The sequence below is a fragment of the Poecile atricapillus genome, chromosome 15 (assembly GCF_030490865.1).
Source record: "Poecile atricapillus isolate bPoeAtr1 chromosome 15, bPoeAtr1.hap1, whole genome shotgun sequence".
Taxonomy (NCBI): Eukaryota; Metazoa; Chordata; class Aves; order Passeriformes; family Paridae; genus Poecile; species Poecile atricapillus.
Genome location: NC_081263.1, coordinates 6,006,800 through 6,031,111, shown reverse-complemented (window position 1 = coordinate 6,031,111; position 24,312 = coordinate 6,006,800). Strand labels below are relative to the sequence as shown.

The 24,312-nt window shown below is 40.4% G+C and overlaps 1 protein-coding gene across 2 annotated transcripts; it reads left to right on the top strand.

The window, feature by feature from the left end:
- Nucleotides 1-8,963: 8,963 nt before the first annotated feature.
- YTHDF1 (YTH N6-methyladenosine RNA binding protein F1) lies at nt 8,964-24,109 on the top strand. Of its 2 annotated transcripts, none has more exons than XM_058850429.1 (5): nt 8,964-9,349; nt 9,738-9,762; nt 11,212-11,291; nt 15,101-16,627; nt 22,601-24,109. In XM_058850429.1, the coding sequence occupies exons 1-5, from the start codon at nt 9,323-9,325 to the stop codon at nt 22,625-22,627; spliced, it is 1,686 nt and encodes a 561-aa protein (XP_058706412.1). In that variant the 5' UTR covers nt 8,964-9,322; the 3' UTR covers nt 22,628-24,109. The 2 variants fall into 2 exon arrangements, with proteins under 2 accessions (XP_058706412.1, XP_058706411.1); XM_058850428.1 differs by having other exon boundaries at nt 15,101-16,704.
- Nucleotides 24,110-24,312: the final 203 nt, after the last annotated feature.

Genomic DNA, 24,312 nt, shown 5'->3' with positions numbered 1-24,312 from the left:
AAAAAATATAAATGCACACCTTTAAAAGCTACAATTTTTCAAGGCTGGTACAACACATTAAAATAACAGACAACTACAGCAGTGCACAGTAAAATACTAACAAGTGGAGAGCATAGATGCAGCAGCAACTCCGCAGCAAACACCATCACAGAGATGCTGAGGAGGCTTAAGAAACACTCAGGCCAGTAGCATCGCTGAAGAACTACTTCTCTTAATTAAGAGCTGCAACATATTTAAGGAGGAAAAAAAGCTAACAGATCATTTTAGTCACAAAATCAACAGCTGTCCTCCATAGGTATTATACATTTAGTGAGATTTTAAAAGCAAAATCAAACTTACTCAACCACATGCCTCTCATATGAAAAGGTAGAAAGGAAGAAAAAGTTCATTAGCAACCAGCATTTCCCTCTATAATGACAGAGACCAGGGCTAGAAGAAAAGGCTCCAAAAGTCTCTTCCAGAAACTGTGTGTTATTTAATACAATAAAGAAGTTACTCAAGATCTATGTCGCTGGAATAAGGAAAAGCCCATTGAGAAAGAAGGCTCCAAAGCCATTAGTCACTGATGGCCAGCAGAATTTGCAAGCTAAGCAAACTGAGGAAAGGCAGATTGTTTGCTTTCACAGCAGATTTTGCTCCCAGAACACAGAAGCTTGTTCATCAGGCACAGCTCCACAATCAGTGCTCTCATCTTCAGGCATTAACAAAGCAAAAGCTGTAACTCAAGCTACACCAAATTTTGGGTTTTACAGAGATGATGGCCAGATTATCTTAGCTTTCCTCTATTCCAGAAAGCACTTGAGAGCAAGCTTCACAGCTTTGGCTTTGTATCTTCAAAAAAGAAAATTATTTCCTCCACAAAAGACTTTTTTTAATAAGAGGTGTAACATAGGAGAACAAATATATTTATCTTTTGTTTATTAAGAAGCCCATTATGGTTTACCTGCATATTCATATGCACTGCAAAAGGTTCATTAACTCTGCTAATGAAACTCCTCAAACCAAATTAAAATTTTAAATTGCTATAACACCACTAAAAACCAGTATTCTACCACAACCCACTACTTACATAGCAATGAAAAACAACATTACAGCTCATACCAACAATTAGCACTATAAAAATAAAATTACTTAAAAAAAACAAACAACTTCACCTGAAACATGTTAACTAAACCCCAGAAAGCTTCCATAATTTAAAACTCTCTCAACACCACAAGCTTCACACAAAAATCTTTTCTCCTCCAGTGTCTCTCCCAAAGCAGAAACACTGCCAAGGAGTAAGTGATACCACCTGCCTCAGAGGCCATTTATAAAGCTTAGTTGCCCCCAATTGGTTGGGATGGGCTGAAGTTCTCTATTGGCTGATGAGTTCAAATTGCATCTTTATAAAAAGGAGTCACAAGGCAAAGGTATAAAGTTAAGCTCAAATTTTCTTCAGAAAATAACAGATCTTGTTAAAACCTAGTCTAGTGCCAGGTGTGACATCCTGATATAATCCTATGATATAATGGCTGTCACCTCCCTATTTTGCTGTGACTCTATTAACAGTATTTCTGCATCTTTTTCAGCTTGTTTTCACATGTATTTTGCACCTTACATTTCTTAAGAAAATGTACTGTAAAATTAGCAGATAAATAGCAACAAGAATTTTCTCCAGACAGCTTGAACAGATTGCATTGCCTTTACTTTGGGAATCAAGTCTTCTACATTGCATCTTCACAACCTGAAATCCTGCTATTCCTTTGCCTTCCTATGGTCACAATTCCACAAAGTGAAAGATTTTATGGACAGTTCTGAAAGGTGTAATTACTTGAATATGTATTTTCTTTTACCACTGCCTGAGAAGATGCATAAAGCTTCTCCTAAACTCTTGACAAAATATCAGTTCTCCATGTAAACATAAGAACATGGGTGGTTTATGTTTCTTAGAAATGATAAATTAGCATTTTTCTTTCAATAAAAAGATCCAAAGAAAAGATTTCTTTTACAGGCAAGCCCATAACAATCATTCTCATTAAAAAAAGTGTTGGGTTTTTGCTAATTAAATACTTGTTAATGAAAGCCCCTGAGCAGTAGAGGGCAGTGCTTTTATATGACATTTACAGAATCTTGTAACAAGAGAATGTGCTGGGGAGGTTTGTCCTTAGTGAATTTCCATGTAATAAAATACATATGAAGATAATCACACGTTATTTTCCACTCCATGGATCCTGTCCTTTCTAAGTCTATGCAGATTTTTGAAGAATACATCCTAAAAATCCAAGGGACAGAATTAACAGAATCCCTCTAGCAGAGGCTATTTGGGGTCTGCTGATGGGTTGTAGCAAATCAATAAAAGTGATTGATAATTATGATTTGATCAAGCATTTTACAAGTAATGATCTCATCTTCTACTGCTTATAACCACCTGGCTTCCCAAAGGTGAGCACAATTCCACCTGTTTTAGGGGAAGCTCCAGCCTAATTGTTAAAGAGGGAAGAATAGTATAAATCTTGAGGAGCTCAAAAGCAGCTTCTAAGTTAATTGACAACATTTGTCTGCTTCTGTTATTTGCTTTTGGGTTTTTTCTTGTATACATAACATTCTTCTATCATAAAAACTTCAGGACAGGTTTAAGGTTGATTATCTGTGGGGATACACTCATGTGGTTTTGGGATGAACATTTCACCAACAGAGGAAAGCTGAGGAGGATCAGTGAGATGACTGTAGCAGAAAGAGATGAAATGCACACACCAATGGTGCTGAGAGCGAGAAAAAACAAGTCACCACGTATGAATGATAGGGTTTTATTCCAGCACACCAAAATTTGGGAAGCAAATAACATATTCAGTAGTGTGTTGTATGCAACTTATACTGATCTTTTTTAGCAAGTCATACTTTTTCAGTTTATTTTCAGAGCATTAAGATGTCCTGCTGAACTTCTGAATGCTTCTTAAAATGAGGAGTCTCATGAGCTAGTGATCAGCAAATGTGGGAATCAGCAAACATCAATCAGGAGTCCAGGACAGATCAGCGATAATGATCAACAGTGTCATCACTAGACAGTGATTGGAAACACTCGATGAAGAAAGTAATATAAACATAATTAATCAAAAATCTGCTTGCTGCTATCAACCTGATTTGGAAGGAAAACAATCAATAAATACAAGGGCCAGAGAATATCTGGAGAGAGCATAATGAAGAGCTTGAAAGCACTGAAGTGACTGGAACCCCTGGAAAAACTCCAGCAGAATTCAGCACCTCTACCCTCGTGGTGCTACACAGCTGTAAGGGGCTGAAGCTGCTCTGTGTGGCTTAGCTCGAGGAACACTATTGTGCTTTCATCAATAAATTAAGAGTTTACTGAGGAAAGAGGCTTTTATAACAGGAGATAAAAAAGGGTGTCAGTTGGCATTGGTGAAGAAATTAAGAGTCTGGAACACAAAAGGAGATACCATAGCTTGCCACTGCAACTGATATCTAAAGGGACTGGGTATCGAGCAAATTTATGGCAGAGTTCCCATTTCCACTTGCTCAGATGTTAGCCACTATTAAGATGTGGATCCATTTTTCAGAATGAAACATTCAGACCCTGTGATATAACTGCTTTGCAGCCTGAAGCATGGTAGACAAAATCATTACACCTAAAGCCCTAGACACAGATGACTGCTGCTGTTTCTCCACTTAGGAGCTCTCTTTTCCTCTTCTGGCTGCCTCTTCTTTGCGTGCTGTCCTCCCCCTTCCCTCCCACTGCAGGGCCTGCTGCTCTGGTGCTGCAGCACAGCACCTGCACTGCTGCTCCCTGGGGAGCTCCTGCCACAGGAACACCCCTGAGGGAGCCCATCTGCTCAGCTGCTCCCAGGGCAGCCCTCAGGGACCAAGGCACACTGCTGGATGTTGACACAGAGCTCCACAGCATCCATAAAACAAATCCACTGTGGACAGGAAACAGGATTCAACTCAGTGAATAGTGACAAGACACACTGAAAAGTGACTGGTCACCCCTGGGACAAACACAGAGCCATTTCCTCAGGGTAGGGCAAAGCTCAGAAGTCTCACTTTGCTGTTTCATTCAGCTCAAGTTTTTCTTTTCCCATAACAAGTTCTGCTATACATCTACAGGGATCTTCTCTGCCTATCAACAGCTTCCTTGCTCTACTTCCCTCAGTGGACCTTTCAATAATTATGAAAATAAAAAAAACCAACAAAACTAACACATTAATAATAATAAATGGTTTATTTCTCCACACATTAACAATCATTCATTCAGGAAGCCTGGAAAGTGTTCCTATGAAGTAAATAATAGAGTCCCAGAATGGGATTGGAAGGGATCTTAAAGTTCATCTCATTGCAACTTCTGCCATGGGCAGGGACACCTTCCACTACCCCAGGCTGCTCCAAGGCCTGTCCAACCTGGCCTTGGACACTTCCAGAGATGAGGCAGCCACAGCTTCCCTGGGTAACCTGTGCCAGGGCCTCCCCACCATCTGAGTAAAGAACTTCTTCCTAATATCAAACCTAAACCTCTCCTCCTTTAGTTAAAACCATTCTCTCTTATCATATCACCGCATGCCCTTATAAAGTATACATACTATACATAGAGACTGCTGGAACTAATGCACAGGTGAGTAACAAATACTTGTTTTGTGATTTCCTAGGGATTCAAATCTTTTCATCTCCTGCCCTAATTCTTTCCCCAAGCCCCCACTACCACAGCATTTGATTGCCTCAAAACTTTAGGTATTGTAATAGTTAGGAATAGCTAAATGTAGCTTGCAACATGATTCATGAAAGTGCTTCAAATCAAATCCTATTAATATCCCAGCCCACAGAACAGAACACAGTACATATGAAAAGGAAAATCTGCAAAGCACAGCAGATACTCAAAAAATCAGTAGAGGAACTGGCCTTAAAATCTAAAAAACTTCATGGTTCCATTGCCCAGCCTATTAAAAAAATTATTGCTGCTATTGAAGAGTAGGTTGACCACTGTTCACTTCTTTTTCAAAGGAAAGTGTTTTTAGAAAATAGCTTCTCTTTTATTTTTCTAAGTGTCTTTTGGAGCTGAAAAATGTGAGTTTCTTTTTCACGGATAATTTTTTCTCTTCATTGAGTTTTCTAGCCCTTCTTGCCCTTGCCAGTGAACCCAATAATTATGAGGGGAAAAAAAAAAAAAATAAATAGAGAACAACCCCAAACCCTATCCATTATTTGTTGTCTTTTTTTTGTTTCCCATAACATTCTGAATATTTGAAAAAAATCTGTAAAAATTCACTGCTGCTTCAAATTGAATGGACAATTTTCAGTTTTCAGTAGATTACAATCCATGACCCAAAGAGCGCACAGAATTTTTAGAGGCCTGAGCAGCAGCACAGGGATTGGGAATCCAAATTAAACTGTAGGGCTAAGTACATTCCCACAGTGAGTACAGAAAATATAAATTATATTCCCTTGCTTTTTTCCTTCCTAAGTAATACCTGGTAGGTTTCCCCAAAGATGAATTGCACTTCTTCCTCTCCCTCTGAATGACTTTGATCATTTCCCAATTCATTCTGATTCTGACATGGAGGAGCCTCACATTTCTCACATTTGGGCTCTATTCCCTTTACCTACTCTAAGACAGGAGATACAGGAACAGAAGACCTGGAGCCTCATGTAAACTGAGTGGCATTGCAACTCCAAATTAAATCACGTATAAAAATGTCACATATTAAACTAACAGTTCCTAAGAAGAGATTCTTACCCACTTGTGGCCACAGTTCCACCATTCAGCCATTAAATTACCTGTAAAGCAGGATTTGTCAGGCATTGTTGTGATTCTAATGGAGCTCATCCTACTTTATAATTGACAGAAAATCAGCCACCAACAATCATAGAACATCTGATTTTCCAATTAAATCCTGCTATAGTTTGGATTGTGTTTTTATTGCAGAGAATGTGCCTGGCTGCCTGAATATTGCTTGGGCAACAGGCAGAAATATCTATTCTTGAGCTATTCACACTACAATCATCTGCTTTTATCCATGCAAATTGGCTTGGAATGAATTTATTTTCTCTTTGAATCAATAATCAATAGCCAGATTGAAAGACAAGGAAGAAAGACAACAGAGCAACCTGAAGTCACTGCAAAGAGCTGAAGGGAAAAATGCACAACAAAGAAACCAAAGACAGACTGACCTTACAATTTGATTTAATGGAAACCCCACGACAGCAGCAAGATGGAGTTGCCAAGGATGAAGATCAAGAAGGAGACAGGGGAGAGTCCCTGTGCTCAGTTGTTGCTCCGTTGAGCTCCTTGCCACAGCTTTCCAAGGAAGTTGTCTTTCAGGGAACAGCATGTGTGATGCTGATGTCAGATGGGATCTGTTCACAGGCCACACTCTTTGCATATGATTTCCCTCCTCATGTTTTCACAAACAATGTGTCAGTGACATGAGAAACAGGAGAGGAGAACAGATACAATTTCTCTGTGTGTCTGCTTTTATTTTTCACCCTAAAATGATGAAAGTGAATGTTGGATCCTTGGTTTGGGAACATTCCACGGGGGTGTAGGGTGAAGGAGGGAGATGATGGCAATATTTGATTTTCTCCCATGCTCATAACAGAGGGGGCTGCATAAAATTCCTGTAAAACCTACATTAATAACAAATAATAAAAACACCAACAAAAGTGTGCTGTAGCTTACACATGAACTCTTCTGAGATTTCAGAGTGTTAGCAAAGGACAAAAAAGATAAGTACAACTTTTTCTTAAACTAGAAGAACACATTTCATTCAACTAAGACAAAACCAAACCCTGTGTTTCCCCCTGGGTTACAGTGTTACACTCCAAGAGTATCCCAAGTTATATATCAAAATATGAATATTACCTTATCCATATCTTTCAACTGAGACTTTTCATCTTACTGGCTTTATTTCTAAAATACAATGCACTTCTCAATGGATAGACGAGATCATTCTTAGCATTACAAGGAATTAAAAATATCGGATTTTCCAAATGCAACAGAAAAAAAATAAAGACTTAGATGTGTACATGCATGTATATATGTGCCATGCTGCCTTTGGGTGTAATCTAACAGGTACAGCCTAAGAGCAGCCCCCTGTACGTTGGGATGCTGAAGCAGAGAGAGCTCTACCATTCTGCCCACATGCTCTCCTGGTGAGGATGATTCATAGTCACATCGTTTCTATATCGAGATGTGAACATACACAATCACATGGACTTCGGAGCAGTGCCCATCACCCAGGCATCCAGCCTTTCCCTTCTCCTTCTACACACGTTCCTCCCCACAGCCACGCTGATCACTTTTTTTTGGTCCTGTTTTTTGAAGCTCTGTTCTTTGGACAGACTTTTCCAGCTCAGGGACTGCCCACTGCAGGGATTTACTAACTTACTCCATAATTACACCAAGGGAAAACAGAATTGGAACAGGCCAGGTTGGACAGGGCTTGGAGAAACCTGGTCCAGTGGGAGGTGTCCCTGCCCACGGCAGGGATTGGAACATGATGATCTCTGAGGTGTCGTCCAACCCAAATCATTCTGGGATTCTAGGAAAATACCAATTATTACTTACTACATAATTCAAACAGAGAATCCAAAACATGTCCAGGTGCTGAGGATTAAAGCACCACTCTTTCTTCCTCATCTCTGGATGTCTAATCAGAAAAAATACGAAAGTAGACTCTTCATTTCAGATATTTTATTAGAGTGGTAAGTACAAACTCAAACTAGCAAGTTCCAAACATGTGAACACAGAGAAGACTCTGTTTTTAACTGTGTCTAAAGGAAGGCATGACTGTGTTGCTTGACGTATTTCACAGCGACCAGAATTTGCCACTTTTGCCTGCATGGAGATGTTCTAAGACTTGATAAACTGCAGGACTTAGATCTTGGCTCTGATGAAATCAACAAAAACTGAGTTATGGGGCCGACAATTCCACCCAGGTTCTGCAAAACAGATGGAAGGGAAGAAAAACTGAATTAATCTGATAAAAACCCATATTAAGGGCTGCTGCTGCCAGTGGCTGTGATCCTCTGCCAGGGCATCGAGGCCATGGCCACGGGTGCCAGGTCATAGGTTGGACTTGATGGTCTCAGAGGTCTTTTCCAACGTAAGTCATTCAGTGATCCTGGGTCACTTCAAACTCAGGAAGCTCAGTGGTTCTGTCTCAGTGATCCAGTGATCTTGTGATCCTGCACAGCCGAACCTGTGGGCAAAGAGTCCTCGCAAAGGCTGAGAGCAATTGAGAAAGGACAGAATATTCTGAGCTGGAAGAGATGCACAAGGATCATCAAGTCCAAATCCTGACGCTGCACAGGACACCCAAGAATCCCTCCATGTGCCGTTGGAAAACATTTTTTACAGAAAGAGTGATCAAGTGTTGGAATTGTCTGCCTGGGGTGGTGGTGAAGCCACCATCCCTGGAAGCGTTTAAAAAAAGACTGGATATGGCACTAGTGCCATGGTATGGTTGAAGTGTTAGGGCATGTGTTGGACTCAGTGATCTTAAAGGTCTCTTCCAACCTTGTGATTCTGGGTGACTCTGTGAGCCATCAGGCTCGGTGCTGTGACCACATCCCTGGGGAGCCCGTCCCCGTGCCGGACCACCCTCCGGGAGAAGAACCCCGTCCTCCCGAGGAAGTTGCACACAGCCATGAGCAGTGCCCTCAGCCTCCCGTTGCCCAGGTCGGTCAGCCCAAGTGGCCTGTGCGGCGGGACGTGGTGGGATGCGGTGCGGTGCTGTAGCTGCCATGCGCTCCCTCATTGCTCTAATTACCCTCACTGCCCTAATTACCCTCACTGCCCTAATTACCCTCACTGCCCTCATTACCCTCACAGCCCTGCCCTCACTCCCCTCACGGCCCTCTCCCCTCAGCGCTCCCGCGCACGCGCAGAGGCGCCGCCGCCCCGCGCGCCTTTCCCCCGCTCCCCGCCCCGTGCGCTCCCGGCGCGCCCCGCGCGCGCTCGGCGCTGACGTCACCGCAGCCCGGCGCCCGCCGCCATTGGAGTCGGCGGCCGCCGCTGCCCCGCTCGCTGCGGCCCCAGGCCCGGCCCGCGGGCATGTGAGAGACCGGGCCGGCACCGGCACCGGCAGCGCGACGGCCGAGCCGCGCCACCGCCGCCTGCAGCGCCGTCCCCTGAGGAGGCGCCTCGAGGAGGCGCCAGGCGGCCCCTTTCCCTCCCCCTCGGCCCCGGCCCCTTCCCCGCCCGGCCGCCGCCTGAGGGGAGAGGAGGCGCCGCCGCCGCCCCTCCGTCAGGCCCCGGAGCTCCGCGCCGCGCCGAGCGGCCCTGCCTCGTCCTCCGGCGCTCTCTGCTGAACCACGGCGGCCCTGTGTATGAATTATGTCTGCCACAAGCGTTGACCCTCAGGTGAGTGAGTGGCGAGGCGGCCCGTGGGCGGGGGGATTCCTGGGCCTGCAGCGGGCAGGCCCCGCGAGGCTTTTCTTCTCCCCCTTGGCTGCTTTAGACCTCCATCGTTCTCTTTAACTTCCCCTGTGGGCACAGCACGTTCCCGCCTCCTCTCCGGAGCCGGGGCCATTTCTCAGGAAGGCCGGTGCTGAGTGATACGTGGAACACGCTGCTCCAGCCCCAGTCCAAACAAACCTTGAGATGCTGCTGGCCATTTTTATAAGTCCCTTCCCCGTCTTCGGAAGCTGTGGGGTTTGCAGTGCTATGAAAATATAAGCGTTTTTCTAAAATTAACTTTTTTATTTCCCTTTTTTTTTTTTCCCCGTAATCACGTGCTGTGGCTTCCCAGAGACCGAAAGGACAGGATAATAAAGGTGAGAAATCTGATCGCTTATATTGTTATTTTAACAGTTCAATTACACAGATACCTGTAGGTGAGCAGAAATGTATCGCTGTTTCTCTGCAAGGAAAACATCTGGTAATGAGGGAATGTGTGCTTTGTTTCAAAAATAACATCGACTGCCATTCATCCAAGCTTGCCTGCATCCCACTTAATGCTGCTGGATTTGCAGTGGGAAGAACTGTGTGTTGGTACTAAATAATTCTCCTCGTTTAATAGGAAGCAGGTTGCTACGTAAAGGCTCAAGGATATCCCTGTTCAATATATGTATTTTTACCTACTTTTGCATGCTCTGTGAATGCAGTTGTATTTCTGCTGTGCTGTTGGATGAGATATTTACTTAAGCCCATAAACCTAATAATTTAGGGAACTTAAAAGGTGTGTAACTTCTGATGAGATAATAGACATTTTTATAACTCTTCTGCTTTATCTGAAATTAAACTCAGTAACAAGTCATCTAAAAAATACCTTCATTCTTACTGTGATTGCTAACAAGTACGTAACAGTTAAGACTTAGAAAGTAATAACATCCAACTTATAAATGCTTTTTAATACATCTTGCCTTGAAAATTCAGCTCCTTCTAGTTGAAGAAACACCTTCCCTGTGTTTGTAAACACTCTTACCTCTACTCCCCTTGACAAACTTTGCAGAAATATTCTGCTAAATTCCCAAACTTGTTTGCTAAACATTTTATTTGGTGTAGTATTATATTTTGTTCAGCTTTTCTATGAAATAAATAAATACAGCAACTATCACAGTATGTATTTGACCTTGTTTTTTCAACTTTAAAGTAAACAGGAAATTATTTGAAGGCACCTAGTAGCCATTTTGGTTTGTATATCATTCATTAATGGCTTTCAAATGCTTATCAGCCATTCTTTTATGCTGAAGTAGGACTTTATGGCAGATATCTTTATTTTACAGATGAGAACGTTGAAACTTAAGTTTTCCTGAAAATATCAGGATACCAAAGTACTTAGCAGTCTTCATTTCATAATTAAATGTAACCTCACCTCATCTTATTTTAGCCAGCTTAAGCAGTGAATAACACACGCTGGGAGAACTGTGAGTTTCTGTGTTCTAATTATGGGCCAGAACAATAGATGTTGTTTTCCAATCTTTTTTCACAAAATTGTTCTCAATAATGATTTTTTGTTTGGAGTTAATTCACATGAGTTCTTTGCTCACTCTCAGCTGTAGAATTTTTAATTGCTAATTAATTAAGTTTACTCAAACTTTGTTTTATAAGTAGTAATATAAAGAGAAACTATCTGGGGGTGGGAAATTTCATCCCTTGGTCTTTATATGAGTCTTCTTGATTTGCAGAAGAGATATGGCTTTTCCTAAAGTAGCATAGGGTGAAATATCATTCCTGCACTGCTGCTGCTGGGATTATAATGTGCTGTAACCCTTTTTTTGTAGTACAAAATGGTTCGTTACATCAGAAGGACACAGTTCATGACAACGATTTTGAACCTTACCTTTCTGGGCAGTCAAATCAGGTTAGTGTATTTTTAACTTATTTTTTTTTTTCTTAGGCATGCTGTTGACACTTCATTCATAGGATTGTGTGGAGGGAGCAAATGCCTTAAATAGAAACGGAAAAATAAATGACAGCATATTGTGTTACTTGGTGATAGAACCAGCATTTGTGTTCCGAAAGCTGATATTACTCTGCATCTCCAGATGGCCACAAGTGAAAAGTTAATGCTCCAAGGAGCTGGAGCAGATTCCTCCTCCCCTTGCAGGTTATTGATGTGGCTGGACTATGACAGACTGATCTTGCAGTTCTTTGATAGGCGAGTTGCCTGTGGGAGTCTGAAAATTCTGCTTTTGGGCTCTCCTGATTTCTATTATTTATATAATCATAGAAATTAATGTAGTTGAGATTTGGGTTGGATGTTGTCTAGGTATTTTGTAGAGTTGTCCCATTTTTTACACTTCAGCAAGTGTCGTTGTTCTTTCATGTCCACTGATACATTTTAAGAACTAAAGATGTGTTACTTAAGAATAAGGAATTGTAGTGTAAACTCTCATTATAATGTACATTAAATCAGCATCCATGCCTAAAATACCATTATAATTGACAGTATTCTCTGAGGTAATTTTTGGCTTCTCATTCAAATCTTTAAGGGAACAAAATGTTTAGAAACTGGACAAGCAAAATGTTTTCATTCACAAGTATGAAACACTTTTTCAGAGGGAAACACTTACCAAAGGTCTATGATAGGAAAGCTAAGTGTTACATTTTAAAAGGGGAATTTATAATTCAGCCTAAAGCTGTCAGATGCCAGTGTTAATATTGATGACATCGCTGAGCTTGCAGCATTGACATGTTCCCCAGACCTAAAATAATTTAATGGGAGGCATTCCTTCTTTTGGAGTTAAAGTGCTGTGGAAGGTAGAAAAGAAAAAGGAAGTAAAATCTTAATTTTTAATGCAAAATTAATTATAAAAAAAATTGAGGCCTCACTCTGTTTTTTCTAAATTGTGCTTTGGCACATTTGTATGTAATTTTTAATTAATTAAAACTAAACTGTGAAACATACTGAATATTCACATAATAAAAATAGACCCATCTCTTATAGTTTCACTTCAGGAAATTTGTGTTTGCTGTCAACAAGCCTCAGTTATTAGGATTAAATAGAAAAATTGCTACGGCTGTTAGAATTTCCATAATTATAATAAAAGTTTTCTTTATGGAAGTGTAGTTCCATTGACAAATTTATTTATGCTGCAGTGAAAAATTGGCATGGCACAAGAAACAATTGTGTAGTTCCTCTTACAATTTTAAGTGGAAAGTGACAGTAGCATTAATTAGGACTCTGAGATTTTTGTACTGAAGACAACCATGTTGCTGAACAAAGCCTTATTATCCAGTTATCCAGGCAGATTTATTCAGCCTTTGAAAATTACTGTAAAGTACAGATGACTTAAAAAAAAAATTGAAATCAACTGGGTATTTAAAAAAAAACTGAAGAAATTAAAGCCCCTGCTTACACAATAATATATTTGACATCAAAAATCAAATGTGGGTTAGTAATATTGTGGTAAAAGTACTTTTAAGAGCAGAGGGAACTGAGTCAAGTAGACTCTACATATACTGATTTACACTCAGCAAGTAAAGCATCCTTCTGGAAAGTCATTCAGAACCAAGAGCTTATTCCTATGGAGCAGGGGATCAGCAGCAAGTAGCATATTTTGGGGAAAAGGAGATTCTTTGCTAATTAACAGAATGGTTGAGTTGGTTTTTTTGGGGGGTTTTTAATAAGAAAGATATGGAAGAGTGCAGAAAGGTCAAGGATAAGTTTATTGAAATAAACGTTCTGCTGTTGTAGGGAAGAACTTCTGTCAGGGGTTCTTTTACACTCTGGCATAAAGCCAGTCAAAATAGATTGAATGTTTGGTAAGGATGGCTGCTGAAACTTTCCTTTAATCTTGTTAGAATCCTTGTGGAGACTTTACGGGCTGTGTGAAGAGATGACAGCTGCAGGAATTGTCTAAAATCCTTTAGCCTAAATATTTCTGAGGCAAAACGCTTGCTTTTCTCTAGGCTTACTCTTTTTGGTCTTCAAATCTAAAGTTGTAGACTATATGAGCATAAGTATCTGAGAGAACTACTTAAATCTTTTCCCTTTTATGTGTGTTGGATTTTTTTTTTAATTAACACTTTACAGTATAACACTCAGCAGTGTCAAAGTCTTTCAGAAAAATGTTTTTGTATGCTAAATATTGATTACTTTTTTTGAGCTTGGGAGGCTCAGAAAACTGTATTTTAGAGGATCGTGTCATAGGAAGGTGATTTCGGTACCTCTTGTTAGTGATAGGATTTGTGTGTAAATAAAGGCAGCTTGAACAGTGGCAGAGATAATTTCTTTTGAATCAATAACATTGGATTTAGGCTGTTTCAATCTCTGAAGTGTTTGCAGTATTGTATGGAAGTCTTGGAGGCATATTGTGGTATCATTCTGTGTATGAAACATAAGGTTATTGAATTACTCTGGCATTGGGGTGTCATGGAAAAGACATAGTTGAAAAATGAGCAGTAAAAATGATTCTGTATCAGTTGTATATTAGTCTTGTCTTCAGCAAGGATTAGAAAGCTGAGAGATAATCAGATTTTTGGAAAAATTGCTGAAATTCTGGTGCAGTTTTCCTAATTCTGCAGATATATTTTTCTTTTCAAGTTTTAGATCTAGCAGTCTGAGAGAATAGTTCCTCTTCTTAAAATAGTCTTTATGAGTAAGGAAAGGCGAGCTACTGTTTGACTCATTAACAGGAGATGTTGACCTTCCCACCCCCTCTGTGGTAATTACGGTTGGAGTGTCACTTTGGAAGATCTCCAATATATGTGCTTCAAGTTGATTTGAAGAGGAATAAAACACACTTTAGAACATCCTGGCTTTGTTCTTTTGTGTTGTTGAATATAAGAATCTTATGGAATGCTTCAAACTCAGGTGCCAGCAGTGTGTTAGTGAGAGGAAAAGCTTCTCAGCTTGGTCTAAGAAACAGTTGAAAAGGAGGGAGGAAATTTCAGAGGGGGTCTGCTAGTTTATAAATGTTTGGTCTCTTATTTCATGGGTGGGAGAGATGTCCTCTTTGGAAGGCCAGTCAGGAACACTCCTGCACAGTTGTAACTTTACTACTGAGGGAGGAAAAGACTCATGCAAAGGGCTGGAAAGGGTTTTTCTCCCAGAGTTTGGATGGTTTGTGTCATGTGCCATCTTGGCAGGATTTGTCTCTGGCACAGCAGGCCCTGTAGTGTCAGTTTGTATCTTTTACCTGTGGCAAACTTGGCATGTGTGTCAGAAGCAGCCTGTGTATGTTCTACTGCTTGAGGTGTGGGCTTTTTGTTGGAGACTGTTGGAGACCCTCAAAACAACTCCATTATGAGGATTCTAATAGTATATGTTTTATTGTATTAAGGTAATTTTAGTCTAAAGCTTCTTCCATGTAGCAATCTAGAAATGCTAAATATCCTGTAAACTAAATATTCTGTGAGCTCCAAAATATAGTTAGGTATGTTCCTTGCAATAATTTGGGGTGTTGGCTACTAAATAACCTTAGTAGTGTAAGTAAGATTACATGGTTTCAAAATCTCAAGTACTAACCTCAGTGTGAGCCCTTAGTCCTGGGGTATTGTAAATGCTCAGATACTTCATTTTAGCCCTGAATCCTTCTTGGAGTGTGAGCTAAGATCTGTCATTAGAAATTACATTACCTTGTCTCTGGTGTTCTTTTCTGTTTGGTCTTGTGGCTATTTATAAATGAAGGGTTTATTTATCTGGTGACTGTTTTTTCTCTTTAACAGAACAGTAGCTATCCATCAATGACTGATCCTTATCTGTCCAGTTATTATCCACCATCTATTGGGTTCCCCTATTCTCTCAGTGAAGCACCATGGTCTACAGGAGGAGATCCTCCTATCCCTTATCTCACCACCTATGGACAGCTCAGTAATGGGGATCATCATTTTATGCACGATGCCGTTTTTGGACAGCCTGGGGGTCTGGGAAATAATATCTATCAACACCGGTTTAACTTTTTCCCTGAAAATCCTGCCTTCTCAGCTTGGGGAACAAGTGGATCCCAAGGACAGCAGACACAAAGCTCAGCATATGGGAGCAGTTACAGCTACCCACCCAGTTCCCTGGGGGGTACCATTGTGGATGGACAAACAGGATTTCATAATGACACATTAAATAAAGCTCCTGGAATGAACAGTATTGAACAGGGAATGGTTGGACTTAAGATTGGTGGAGATGTTACAACTTCTGCAGTGAAAACAGTAGGTTCTGTTGTTAACAGTGCCGGGATGACAGGTGCCCTCTCTGGGAATGGTGGATCTAATGTAAACTTGCCAGTATCTAAACCAACCTCTTGGGCTGCTATTGCCAGCAAGCCTGCAAAACCACAGCCTAAAATGAAAACAAAATCTGGACCTGTAATCGGAGGAGCGTTGCCTCCTCCCCCTATAAAGCATAATATGGACATAGGTACTTGGGACAATAAGGGTCCTGTGGCAAAAGTTCCTGCCCCCCAACAGATACCTTCTCCTCAGTCTGTTCCACAGCCGCAGCAACCAATTGTTCAGCCTGTTCCAGCTCAGCCTCCTCCATTGACTCAGCCACAGTATCAGACCCCTCAGCAGCCACCCCAAAACCGCTGGGTAGCTCCTCGCAACAGAAATGCAGCTTTTGGCCAAAGTGGAGGAACTGGGAACGACACCAATTCAGCTGGCAGCACCCAGCCCAACCCAGTTCCGAGCGGTGAGTCCCATCCTGTCCTTGAAAAACTGAAAGCTGCTCACAGCTATAACCCTAAAGATTTCGAATGGAACCTTAAAAATGGACGTGTGTTCATAATAAAGAGCTATTCTGAGGATGATATTCATCGTTCCATTAAATATTCTATTTGGTGTAGTACGGAACACGGCAACAAACGCCTGGACAGCGCTTTTCGCTCCATGAACAGCAAGGGCCCGGTGTATTTGCTGTTCAGTGTCAACGGCAGTGGACACTTCTGTGGAGTAGCAGAGATGAAATCACCTGTGGACTATGGCACCAGTGCAGGTGTCTGGTCTCAGGACAAGTGGAAGGGGAAATTTGATGTCAAGTGGATCTTTGTGAAGGATGTGCCCAACAACCAACTGAGACACATCAGGCTGGAGAACAATGACAACAAACCCGTTACAAACTCCCGTGATACACAGGAGGTGCCCTTAGAAAAAGCAAAACAAGTGCTTAAAATTATTGCTACTTACAAGCACACGACCTCCATCTTTGATGACTTTTCTCATTATGAAAAGCGCCAGGAAGAGGAGGAGGTGGTGCGGAAGGTAAACTTATTAAAAAATTTATTTTATACACAGATATGGGGAAAATGAAATGTGAAGGCTGCTATGGTGGAAAAAATGTAAGTAGGAATTCAAAATGTTTTTAATACATCTCAACTTGATGGTTTCTTCTGTGTTTAACAACACAAATCTGATGCATATTTCTCTGTGAAAGTTTCACGAGTCAATGAGTTTCAAAGCAGAAAGCTAAGCAGTAATACGGGTAAAGGACTTTATGTCCAGTTTATTGGAGTTTGATTTATTTTTTTATCTTAAAATGGTTAATAGAAAATAGTTTCTGTTTCAGAATTGGGTTCTGCCAGTGATTGTCACTTAAGTTTTTTGCCTTAAATATGAGGTGTTTTAACACTGTTTGACTGGAACTGGGCTATCAAAATTGATACCTGTATTGGTATTTGAAATTTGTACATCACCTTTAAGAATAAGAAACCTGATTTTGTTTATTCAGTTTATCTCTCTGGAAAAGAAGTAGTTGCATAATATTTCTGGAATAGCGCTAGAAAGAGTGCATTTATGCTGCTGAAGTCACATGTATTATTTGGCTAAATAAAGGTTTTCAGTTCCCAGGTTTAATCTGTCTACTAATTCTTGAAGTTTTGAGTGAAGATGCAGTGAGAGAAGTCTGGGCAGTAACTGGGAGAGTGTTGTAAAACTTCCCATACACTTTCATGGCTCTAAGTCTAACACAAGGGATCTCTGTCCCTCTCCATCCCACAACCTCAGTTTCAAGAATGCCTTTCTCTAATTAGGCTGTCTAGAAGTAATGGCCTGGCAAAATAATAGGCGTCAGGATGTGTAGTTGCTACTGAAGTAACACTTAAATTTGCTTGGTCTTGATAGTGTTTCCTAGACCTTTTTGTATACCATTGCAAATGCAGCATTTGTTTGACTGGTTGGTTTAGTTTAGGGTAGCTCACACTTTGTTTTAAGGTGTTTTTAAAGCAAAGACTTAATGCGTGTTCCTGCAGCTTAAATTTTAAAGTTGCCATTTTAAAGTTTTCTTTGCCATTTAAAAGTATAGATAAGATTGCTTTAAGCTGTCTTCACAGATTGTACCCTTAAATTATGTGAGAAAAGGAATTCAGTGTCTTTAAAACTTTGAGGCTGAACTTTTCTTGGCCATGAGAGATCTGCATAGCTGACCTCAGCACAGCAGGGAAGGACAGCTTAAAATTGCAAGTTTTTCTTGTGTACTCCCTGTGGGGTTCCACAAGGTAAAACCTACAGGGCTTTACTTGAACACTTTATTCCTTCAGTAGATAATTAGCAATTCAATATTTAATGCTGCCTGTGTCTTGGAGAGGTGTTCCCTTATGTAGGAGACAATCTTGACAAAGTGAGGCAGCCTGGGTTCCAGTGTTTTGTGATGTAGTGGGGTGTGATTGCTTTGGGTTTTTAATTCTGTCTCCCTGTGCTCTGCTGCCAAGGCTGGAGGGGAGAACTGTGGGTGTTTAAGAAGTGAGAGCACAGGGAAAGTGATAACAGATCTGCACTTACACAGATAACTCCCTGGCCTGAGCAATATCCCAGTGGTGGTGCAAACACCAGAGTTCCTGTGCTTTGTAGGATCTCAGAGGGCTGATGTTTGGCTATTGAGCTGATCTCATCTTGGGTTGAATTAATAAACACAACTAATTCCCACTATCTGCTCAAAAATATTCTTACCCGGCTCACTGCTTTATTTATAACAGGATCAGTTTTTCAAAATAATGCATTTTCCTTCCTCATTTAAAACAGAGGCTCTGGCTTGTATTATAAATTCACAGAATTTAGTATGAAGTCTAATTTAGTATTTCTTAGATTCCACTGAATAGCTTAGAAAATGGGACACCAAACTACTCCAAGGAAGGTAATAGTGCTAGAGAGCTGAAGCAGAGCAGCAATGAAGGAATGAAAAATAAGATGCTGCTTGTCAGGTTGCAGTCTATAAAACTTGTCTGGTAGTCACTATTTTTCCCTTTTGTTGACAAAATGAATTTTAGAAGTCAAGCTGATTTCTAGAAGAGTTTGTTCTTTAACAGGATATACACGCACCTTAAATTCTTATTGTTAAGAAGTTTGTGCTTTTGAAGTTCAAACCTTCCTGTTAAAAAAGTTATTCTTCCTATGACAGTAATTTTTGAATAATCTTATTGTCAGTTAAAGTATCTTATGACCTAATTGACATTTTCAGATAGTTGTTTGTATATGTGCCATCTCAACTGGTTTTCAGATTGCTGGGTTGAACTCATTATACTCTTGTTTAGCTGTAAAATAGTTGAAATTCTGTGCTTCCATTTCATTGCTTTTGTGATTACATAGGGACACAACTCTTGGAAAGCTGTACATGGAGAGCTTAAATGATACAATTTAATTTATACATAAATATTTAGTGGAGAATAATAACTTAATCTGTCCAGGGCAAGCCACTGGCATTTCAGCTCTTTAGATGGTTTCAGTTTGTTGCTAACCAACCAGCTTTTCCATGGCTACTGTGGGCAGAGCCAGCTCCAGCTTGTGCTGCTGAGTTTAACTGATGGAGGAGCCCTCAGTGTCAGTGCCAAATCATCCAGTGGGGCTTTGGCAGGTGTAATGCTGGATTAAATTCTTTCAAGTGCTAAAGATTCATCACTTTGCAGCATTGCTAAAAGAAGATATCCCTCCAGAACTGAGAGAGGATTTGGTCATGCTGGAATATAAGTCCAGCTTTTGATTTGGCACACTGAAATACATAAACCCAGTCTGGTGACCCAGAACCTGGGAGGGGAGTAATAGAAGGGTGTTGGGGTCTGGAATGAAATAGCAAAACAGTGAGTGGCATGAATTTTCACCTGACCCTCACAGCCTTTTTCAGTCAGTTCCAGAGTTGCTACAGTGCCCACAAAAAGCTACTTCTGTCATCTAAGCTCATGCTCTGAAAACTGTAAAAAAAGTTGTGACGTTGAGGAGAGCTTCTCTTAAAGAAGAAAATAGAGTATGATGTGGTATTGGTTATTAATGTTCCCTAAAAGCATGCCATGAGAGCCTTAACAAAGTTGTCTTCCAAAGTTTAAAAGCTTGTAAAGATAAACTTGTTGCAGATCTCGGTACTTCACCGGTGACAGATGAGCTGTCAGCAGCTCATGCTCCCAGATCTGCACCACAGCAGATGGTCCCAGTTCCTCTACTGGGCTGCTGAGCTGTCACCTCTGGTCGGGGCAAGACACTGAGCTCTACACCTTGGTGTTGTGTTGGCAGAGCTGCACAGTGTCAGAAAGCTCCTGTGTCACCAAGATTACCAGTTCTGCTTTAGGTGATTAAATACTGAAAAGTGTTGGCTGGTGTGTATTGGCACCTGGAAATACTCATTTTCTCCTAGCACTGTGTGATTCCTTTCAGTGATGAGCTTTCTGTGAACACAATCACAGAATTTAAAAGGATGGAATATTATCTTTCCTCCAAAGCTCTAGTTAAAAAATGTATGTTAAGATTAATACTGTGTTCCTGAGATAAAGAAAACATTTATATTTTTGTGTCTGAAGATGAATGCTTTGATCCCACTGACTTTAACCAAGTTTAGTAGGAAAGTTGAAGCTACTTTAGCCTGAGGTGAAGAGAAAAGAAGTTTGACAGGGATGAATGTCTCCAAGATGGAAATTTCTGCAAGTTTTGTGGAAACCTATTTTCCCTGTGTCTGAAGACCATGCAGATTAGTGTCCTGAAGGAGAAGTGTGAGCTGGAGCTCTCCTGTGAGATATCAAGAGTATTCCACTGGAGAAGAGAAGCTGAAGGTTCCGGATCTTCAGAACCAAAATGAGCACAGCTTTGTTAGCTGCTTACAAAACTGTTCTCGCTTGCAGTAGTACTAAGTAGCAGTAAGGAAGAGAATTTGAAAGTTAGAACTGCTAAAAATCAGCCATGCTCCAGAGCACGAAGAATTGTTGCATCACTTTATGTGGTTTCAGACATTTGTAAAGAGGAAGACTCAGATTAGCCCCCAAGAGAGAAAGCAGAAAGCAAGGTAGGAGGAACTGCTTGGGAACTTGCTCAGTAAAGAGCACTTTTTACTGAACTACAGAGTCTGAGCTGAGTTTCTGAATGCCATGAGCACTTCAGGTGGAGGTCTCAGGTGTTAGCCTGCCTCTTTCTATGTGGGACTAGTCCATGAGAATGGGAAGTTTCCATTTCTAAAGAAAGTGTAATTAGGAAAGTCAGTTAGTGACTACACAGAAAACTAAAAATTTAAAAAGTTTACATGAGGTGGCAATGGAAAAGAATTGGGCTCATGAACATGGTAGGGCCATAAAGGGGATGTGCCACCTTGGAAATGGAAGTTAGAAATAGGATGAAACAATTACCTTTTTTTGGAAGCCTGAAAATGGAGTTTATATTATTCGGTTCTAGATACTTTGTAACCACCTTTTTGAAATGTCAGGCAAAATAAGCTCTTTTTAATAAGAACAACATGTAATGTTCTGACACTGCCATTAAGAAATGGCTTTTGCTGATAATTCATCATAGTTGAGAGTTAAAAGACAGGAGGAATATAGATTTTATAATAAATTCTACCACTTTACACAGCCTCTTTTGTTGATTTGGTGTAACAACTTTGCTATCTCTTACTTCTGTCTTAAATTACAGATTAATAATTCATTCTGGACTTTGTTGACTTAATTTTATTATGAAAATTGAAATACTAATATTCTGCCTGGAGGCAGAAATCAATATATTCAGTTTTTAAAAATCTCTTCTGATTTTATGCTGTGACCAGCTGAAACTGTAGATGCAGTCTATTACATTTACAATGGTTGGTATATTTCCAAGTAAGCTTTACATCACAACAGAAACAATTCTGAGATGAACTTTATATGAATGAGTCCACAAAACAAAATCTGAAGGTGTCAGTTCAGGAGTTGGCTGTTGGTGGTGCTTGGGCTAGTTCACAATTTCCTTTGGGCTAGGGTTTGGTGCCATATTGATGCATTTAAGTACAGAATCGAGTCTTTCCATGCCACTTCTGCACTCTAAGCAGCAAAAACAGGAAGGCTGAGCTCTTTCTGTGGGGGTGCGTTAGGTGGAGGATGCTCAGGACTAAGACCCAGCAGCCTGGTTCTGTCCTGCTGTCATTGCACCTTCTGCACTTGGGCTCCTGAAACCTTGAGTGGAGAAATGCCCTGTTCTGCTGGGCACTGCTCAGGTGTCTGTGGGAGCCCTGTGCTGCTGGCAGAGCACAGGGTCACTGATGGGGGCTCACTGCAGGCAGCCCCCAGCTGTATCCCTTGGGTGACCTTTATCTGGCTTCAGTATTTGTGATTAGCAGAAACTTTGGAAAAAGGTTCCAGGACCCTCCCAGCTTCTGTGCTGAGCACTTTGGGACACCCTTGGGTCATTCAGCCCAGCTGTGCTGGCTTTTATCAGACTATGTAGAAGCACAAAACTTTTCTTCTACCTAATGTTGTTTTTGTCTCTTACCCCCAAGTATTTCCCAGTGCTTCCCAGAGTAGTTGAACCACTAGGAAGAACTAGGGACAGAATTTCTCGACAGCTCAAATCCCTGCTTTTTCTGAATGTGACTAAACTCCAAAGTCATTCGAGTGCTTCAAAATTAGACCAGTTCTGTGGAGTTCACTAATCTGCCATCTGCTTTCTGCTCGTGTATTGGTTGTGCTACTACTGCAGTAGCTAAAATAATCCAGAAAGCAGAATATTGCAGATCCTGTTTCTCCTTAGGAGTGTTGATATTTCATACCTTTCTCTCTCTGTGACCTTGGTTTGAAGTGACTGCAGGTATTCATCCAGATGTTCCACTTGAGGCTGCACTTAAAAACATATAAGTCACTAAGTCCTTGGGTTTGTTGGGTATGAACAATATATTTATAAAATGTAGCAGCATTGTTTTAAGTGTATAATTATCTGGGATCACGTTAGTGCTGTTAAACTACTAAAAACTCTTTGCTTGTTCCTTTGACTAAAATCTTAACTTTTTTCTCTTTGCAGGAACGTCAGAATCGAAACAAACAATAAGAATAAACATATACAGTTTGATATATATACTAGAACTGATATTAAATTCGACTATGAGAAACAAAATTAAGTATAACTGGTGCTGTATCCTGGCATCAGGACAAACTAAAGCTTTCAGCTCCAATATATCTTCTCGTGCAGGGGAAATTAAGTTGTTGCATCTTTAAGTACATTGTAGTTTATTTTTGCCCAAGTGGATCTGCATTAATTTGTATCTTTTTTCTATGTAAAATTCTGTAGAAATCATTAATAAAGGTGTGTCTGTTTTTATTTTTTTAAGTTGGTAAACAGTTATATTAACCTAATGTGGACCTATACATGAGCATACTAAAGTGTCAGTGCTTCCCAAAGACTTTATTTTGGCACAAATTATGTTCCTAGCCAGATATAGAGATTATGGAGAATACATGACAAATCTTCCTTTATCCTTCTCCCAATCCCTTTTTCTTCATGGCAGAAGTAAGGAACCATGCATTGATTTTTTTTTTTTTTTTTGTCATTTGAAAAAATAAAACCTCCTAAGATACTGCACTTCAGAATTTAAAATTAAAAAAACCCTAAATTTCTGATCACTTTGTGCAGATGCTCTGCCTCTTTATTTATCTGTACAATTACTCTTTTAAAACTGCTGATGCGCCATGTTGGTTTTTTCTGTCTAGTAGAAAATCAAATTGTCAGTGGAATTGTTTCTCTGGAAAATATTTCCCTTTCACATTCTGTTAACCAGTGCTTCAGTGTGCATCTGTTATTCCATATCCTGCCGAGGGTGAGCGAGATGCTTTCTCTCAGCCATAATTCTGCTTTACGGTTTTTGTAGCTTAATTAAATAATAATGTGATGCTATCGACATTGCAGGGGTTTTAAACAATGTGTTTAAACCTTTCAGCTTTCAGGTGTTATTAGTTAATTGCAGATCATTTTTAATCCTTCCCTTCATTACTCTCTCCCAACCCCCCCAAATCCTAATGCCATTTAAAGTTTTTATACCGATAATGCTGAGCTTTAACGTAGGAACTAATAGTACGGATAATATGATGGATTATGCCTCAGATGTTTAAAATTGACAGTGTGTATGTCTAATTTTTTTTTTCTGTTGGATGAGTAAAAAAACCTGTTTTAAGAAATTGAATTTGCTGTCATGTTTTTGTGGAGTGAGGGGACCGTCGGAGAACCTGTCACCAACTGGAGTTCCAGTTAAGCATGGAAATGGTGCTCATGTCCGCTGCTCTAGCACACTGAATCTGCACGTGTTTATTGTAGAGGATCTTTTACTATATTAGAAAGCAAGTATCTTCTGAATACTATTTACTCCAAAAGGACCTCCAATTTAAATAAAGTTTAATCTGTATCATTTAGACTTGTATTTAGAACGTATAACTCTGTCTCTGGACTGTTACTGCCTGTAAGGAGTAATGGACAGCATCAGATTAACTTTTTCCTCTAGGAGAATACAAGCCTTAATAAACAATACATATTTAGCAAGCTTGATGTCATTTTCATTTTTTCCCTACATTCAATTGTCTTCCTCTGTTCCAATCACCCTTTATGCTGACTCCTCAATTAAATCTAGCTTGAGAAGGGGTTTGATGGAGTAGCTCACATGTTTTCTCTCAGCGCACCTGAATGGTTTCACAGACTCTGCAGAGGATATTTAAGCTGCTTTGACTATTCCCATTCCTCAGAGG

What these genes read in the sequence shown, in the direction of transcription:
- YTHDF1 (XM_058850428.1), top strand. Translation starts at nt 9,323, where the DNA reads ATGTCTGCCACAAGCGTTGACCCTCAG. An exon ending in GAAAGGACAGGATAATAAAG is followed by an intron (nt 9,763 to 11,211) that starts GTGAGAAATCTG and finishes CTTTTTTTGTAG; the next exon opens with TACAAAATGGTTCGTTACAT. An exon ending in TTTCTGGGCAGTCAAATCAG is followed by an intron (nt 11,292 to 15,100) that starts GTTAGTGTATTT and finishes TCTCTTTAACAG; the next exon opens with AACAGTAGCTATCCATCAAT.